The 6,000-nt window shown below is 38.1% G+C and overlaps 1 protein-coding gene across 3 annotated transcripts in view; it reads left to right on the top strand.

Annotated features, from left to right (window-relative positions):
* LOC129577758 (netrin receptor unc-5) overlaps nt 1-6,000 on the top strand; it is a 181,791-nt gene that overhangs the window by 127,689 nt on the left and 48,102 nt on the right. For 2 of the 3 annotated variants that reach the window (XM_055465270.1, XM_055465268.1), the window contains one exon: nt 4,488-4,532. The exons of the other annotated variant lie outside the window; for it this stretch is intronic. In XM_055465270.1, coding sequence (XP_055321245.1) covers nt 4,488-4,532 — 45 coding nt within the window. The remainder of the gene's footprint in view (nt 1-4,487; nt 4,533-6,000) is intronic. 3 annotated transcript variants of the gene reach the window in all.

Raw genomic sequence — 6,000 nt, 5'->3', positions numbered from 1 at the left:
GAGAGAGAGAGAGAGAGAGAGAGAGAGAGAGAGAGAGAGAGAGAGAGCCAAAAACCAAGTCCAAGCGTACATGTTCAATACGTGTGCGGTACAACATTGGAAATATGGGTAAACTCCCCACGTTTAGCTGTCAATTTGTCTGCCTTCGAAAATCAAATTGAAATGATTCCATGCTAAATGGCAGTGAAAATAGCTTTATATCTATTTACCTTCGATTGTTTTTATGCAATCCACTTTGTGGATGATGTATATCGTGGTGGCACACAACAGAAGCGCGTACGGCACAAATACACAAGAGCAAGAGAAACAGCGCTGGTTCGAGACGTTGGTGGCGGTGGCGGACGAGTGAGAGCACAGCAAAATTACGCACTCGTGTGCACACAAATACACAAAATAACATGGAAAAAGCGAAACGCTGAAATGAACGATGGTTTGAAACAATGAAACCGAACAATGAAGGCGATTCGAGAAAATAAATGAACAATTTCGAACAAGCAATAAAACAAGCACAACCGAACACACAACACAAGAGATTGTAATCGCGACACATCGTAAAATGGGTGTTCTTGCCACAAATTCAGAGCAATTCTCTGCGCCCGAGCAGGAGAGAAAGACCATTCTCGAGTCTGTCGTAACATTTGAGCAAGTGTGTCATAAACATCGACCAAAATGCAACCGAATGATATCCAATGTGTTTAACTCTCTTGTTCGTTCGTTCGTTCGTTCGTTCGCTCACTCTTGGCCACAAGTGCGAGAACATAAATTTCATGCTGGCCAAAAAGAAAAACGTGCTAAGAAAACGTTTTCAGTGCCCCGACATGGCTCATTCTCGCTTCTACTTTCAGTATAATCGAAAGTTTAATGAGTAAACAAATGACGACGGTTGTATTTCGAAGCGGTTGTGTGTAAGGCATTAGATTTGGCTTAGATAATCGACGAGAAACGTGCATATTTTATCGTAAGCGTAGACCTAAAAAACATATTTTCTGACAGCCACCACCATCGTCACCCCGCTCGTCCATTCATCCAGTGTGCTAATTGTCTACCGTCCATCGTCTTCTCTCTGCGATTAAGCGCAAACACTCCCGACGAAAGCCGATTTCTTACCGTCTACATCCACTTCTGAACAAACACTTACGATTGCTGTTGTTGCTGCTGCTGATGCGATCTGCACTGGAATCGCACTAATTCGTTGTTAAATCCACACATTTGTTCAATATCTGGCGGCTCCCAATCATTGGGCCCATTGGCTTACATGTGTTGTGTGTGTGAATGTGAATGTGAATCATGTGGATCATATTGGTTGAGCCCATTAAGAATGCATGCGCTCACGAGTGCATAACGCTACCGGCTATCGAAAGGATTTACGTATAATATACCTCCATACATATTTCAACCAATGAACAACAACAAAAATTATGAATAATATTGATATGAATCATATGCGTAGTGATGGAGAGAGACAGCGAGGCTTTGCCCGTATCATTTTGGTGAAACGAGAGTTGCATACGCAACAAACAGTAATTCACTCACACCAAACATCCAAATTGAAACATTGCTATTATGTAAGCAAGCCTTTTTAATAGTTCATGTTTTTTATCCTCTCTTTTTGTGTATACACTGTATTGTCCCTATGCAAATTGTAAACTACAAGCATATTATAGTTCCCGCTGCCACCATGCGTTCATGCTCTTTCCTTTCCGATTTCATATCCAATTTTTTATGTTGTCATGCGTTGCGTTTTCTTTGTTTCCACCACGTTTTTTCATTCATTTATACAAACTAGCAATTACTTTTTCATTCAATGTAACATCGCGATAGGGTTTTTTTTTATTAGATTTTCCAGCGTCGCACAAAAACCATCGACAACAACAACAAAAAAAGCGAAGAAGAGAAAGAATGAGCGAGTGGCGACAACATCGTCGAAACTATACAACATTGGTCAATCCGATATGATTGGGGTTGATTTTGCATAATCTGTCGCCACGGAGCCATATTATGCCATGTCGTTTAGGGCACATACATACACACACACACACACACACACACACACACACGCTCACTACACGCTAATAGTGACAATGAATTATTGTGTTTGGATAAAATGCACCCGTTGGAAAAAAGGGTTATTTTGTAATTATTAGTTTGTGCGTGTGTTTTTCCTCGTCTTTCTTTTTCTCATCCATTTCTCACTCTCACTCTTTATCTGCCTTTTGGTCTCGCTCACTCGGTTTTTTCTGTCTTGATTCTTTCGTACGAGTCATTTCGTTTGTGCCGCTTAAATGTCATGCAGAAAACCGTGTGTCCGACCTCACATTACCGAATCCGTACCGAACCCACATTGAGTGTGTCCCATGCATTGTTATCGAGAAAATCGAAAATATAGACCGTGCTGAATGGTATGATGTCTCCGGTGTTCTCTTCGTCGTGAAGTGGTTTTAATTCACTGCATGCAGTGTATGATGCGTTCGGCATAATTGTTGCCGAAATAAATGTACGGATACGGGGGGAAAGAATGGCTTGGTTTTATTAGACACAAAACAGACATTAGCATTAAAATGGATTTTTCAGATTAACGAGAGATATCAATATTATATTATCAGCACATGAAGATCTCAAGGCGCGCGCGCGCGCGAGAGAGAGAGAGAGCTGTGCCAACTCAACCATTTTCGTACAACGAACAAATTTTAATCGATTCGATCGAACAATGAAGTGGTGTGTGTGTGTGTGTATTATGTGAACATGCCAAAGGATTATATATATTGTTCACATCTGTTTCAACTCGCTCTCGAAATCAATCTATTTGCATTGCACTTTGTCTTGCAATCCATCAGTTGTACAGCGCCCGCGAGAGAGAGAGAGAGAGAGAGAGAGAGAGTGAGTGAGCACTTATCCAAACAACACACAATGTGTGTACATCACTCACTCGAATTCGGAATCGGAGTCACGCGTACAATTTGTTATTGCTCAATACGCTGCTGATGCTGTGTACGCTGTGTTGTTTTGTTGCTAATGCATCTCAGTCAGCATGTTCTAATTACACGCTCTTGAATTAATTACTCACGCACTTTATTATTCGATATGTATTTTTGCTATTCAAAAAAATACATACATACATCGGCAGATGTACCTGCGTTCACTTTGCATGATTCATATATGTCATGAAGCCGCATACACAAACTGTAGAAAAAATATTCGCAATGAAAATTTATTGACAGATGAGATGCACGGACCGAACAAAAAAGAGATACAATTTCAAAAAGAGACACATACAAACCAAACGAAGAAAGGAGAAGAAAAAAAAACAAAGCGCAACGCATAAAATAAAACGATAATCGCTTGACATGCTTTTGCCATTAAACTTTCGTTCGTTTGTATGTAAATTAAATAGATTTTAAGTTGCAATAAAAATTAACACAAAACGACTGAATCGTGTCTGCATGGCATGCCAAACACATACTCGCAATTACAGTTTTATATTCATTAAATTATTCATTAAATCACTACGCATTGAGCGAACATTTGAGTGCAAAATGCAAAAAATCAACTGAAGCACTTTTTTTTTAAAAAAAACTATAGAAACAACAACAGCAACGGCAACGGCCGCATGCCGCAGACTTGTGATAAATTGCAATTCGTGCCAAACTTTTATGTGTTCATTCGCTCGGAAAAAAATCAACCGTACATGCATAGTAATGTCAAAGATTGGTTTTTTTCTCTCTATGCATTTGCTTCAATACCATGATAATTATAATTTTTTTTGTCTTATTTTATCCTGCATCTAAAGATCGATGCTTCACTTTGTGTTTTATGTTAACATTTATGCAAGTGGCACACAAACAGAAAGTGAAAATCATTTGAGAATGAATATTATGTACGTTGTATTGCTCGGCCTGGAATAACGCTCTCGTCTTTTGTTCATTCGTTAAGCTGACAGCACTTCTCTCTCTCTCTCTCTCTCGCGCGCGCGTCTGTTGTCAAGTTAAATGCATATCCGTGATCCAAACTGCTCAGCCTGTCAATTTGGCCAATCGTTGCAGTAATTAAACTTAATCAACCAAACGCATACTCATTCGGTTTTTTCTTCTTTCGCATTCACAAGAATTGATTTTTACTAGCAAATCATGAATATTCAGTGGCATTTTGGCGTGCGCTCGCGCGCGTCATGTCGATCGTAGACCGTGCAATCGTCTCAGTCTCAAGTTCAGTTCAATTAACCCATTGTCATGACATCTTGCACAAATTAAAATGATAAATTGCAAAATAAAGCATTTATATGAAAATCTGATTGTTGATTATTATTTCAGTCACTCTTTATTTATTTATAAAAAAAAAGAGGAATGTGCACGAAGAATTCAATTCACTTTTCGTCATCTTTTCAATCATAATTCTGAGAAAAAAAATCATTCATTTTTTTCCGCCATGAACAATTTATACTTACGAAGCATTTTTTTTCTCCTTTTCTCAATTCATGTTTGGTCATTCAGAGGATATCCAAATTGTCAACCCGGAGAGTTTCGATCTATTGATTGGTGAGTAGCTGAATTGTTGAAAAGAATTTTATAATATTGTTGGCGAATTCCATTCTCTTCTCTTTTTTTTGTCCTGTGTTTGTATTCGAATTCCCATTTTTTTGTGTTTAAATTGCTCTTCGGTCAACGAGAGAGAATTGAATATAATAAAAATGGACGCTTTACCTTCATTCTTTTGCTTTAAAGCATAGCAATAGGGAAAAAATCGCCAATAAACCAGTATTAATGACGGAGTGCGGAGTTTTATCGACATTTCACTTTGAACAAAAAAAATGCATAATTTTTCAAATTCCTTGTATTGACAGTTCATGTTTGCAGTGCACCCTCTCGGCTCATTCATTGGTGCGGTTTGTTTTCAAGTTTTTCTTTAAAGCTGCAGCAAGCCGTTTATTTCGATGGGCCGTCAAACGCCCCCCATTTAACTCGTTTCTTCCACGGAAAGTGCGTGTTTCATTATCATTTCCTATGTTTTTGTCTGCAAAGTTTTTCTTTTTTTAAAGCAACCCACAAATAAAATTTCATAAGAATGCCACAAGGCAAAACACGACAAAAAAAACAACAACAACAACCGCGACGACGGACGACGACGACAAGGAACACGATTGAAGTGAAGTTTATAATTTTCCTGATTGCCCGTGAATATGAAGAGTTGCACCTATAAATGTCGGTGGAAATACATCAAGCAAACGGTGTGCGGTTTTCTCCGCTCTCTGCTTGTTTTTTGTTTTAAATACACACAGCGATACAAAAAGTCTCGCCACCGCAAAAATATACGCGTAATTTCCGCGAATTGATTTATAGTACAATTTAAATAATAATCAAAATGAATGTTCGACAACCGATTCAAAAAATGTTTCATATTTATGATACATTTTAATGTTTATTATGTGGATTGGTTGCTTTGTGTCGCTTGACAACCGAACACGACCACCACCTTCACCCTCCCAATAGCGGTTCATTTGGTTCAACGTTTTATTTATGTTTGGAAAATAAAAATGAAAACTTTTTGTTTTGTGTCGATGAAAACTGTCCACGCTGTGGATATCTAGCAATCAGCCAGTCCATGACCCGTCATCAAATCCATGCATGAATTCTCGCTCGAAAATTGAATCAAGCTCAAACATGAATATTTCATTTGTGCCCGAAAAAGCTTTTCAGTTTTCACACGATCCCAAACAAATGGCCAATCAATATTAAATGAATGGGTGTGTTTTTTTTAAGCATTTTTAATGAGAATTTTTCGTTCCATTTTCTTCTCGTTTCTTTTTTTCCGAGTATTTTTTTCTGTTCGAGAGACACGGGCAACAAAATAAAACGTTCCGTATTTTCACTGTGTTTAATTCAACTGCATTTTGAATTAGCTTGATACACAGATACAAAGAGAAAAACCACAATAACGAAACAAAAGACCGACACCGACAGAATACGCATGTTTTGTGAAAATGGTGCAAAACAAAAATATGTTTTT

The sequence above is a fragment of the Sitodiplosis mosellana genome, unplaced genomic scaffold (genome assembly GCF_009176505.1).
Source record: "Sitodiplosis mosellana isolate CC-2019 unplaced genomic scaffold, AAFC_SMos_1.0 Smas_scaffold_6226, whole genome shotgun sequence".
NCBI lineage: Eukaryota > Metazoa > Arthropoda > Insecta > Diptera > Cecidomyiidae > Sitodiplosis > Sitodiplosis mosellana.
Note: the sequence above shows the minus strand (reverse complement) of the source record. Positions and strands in the feature narration are given on the sequence as shown.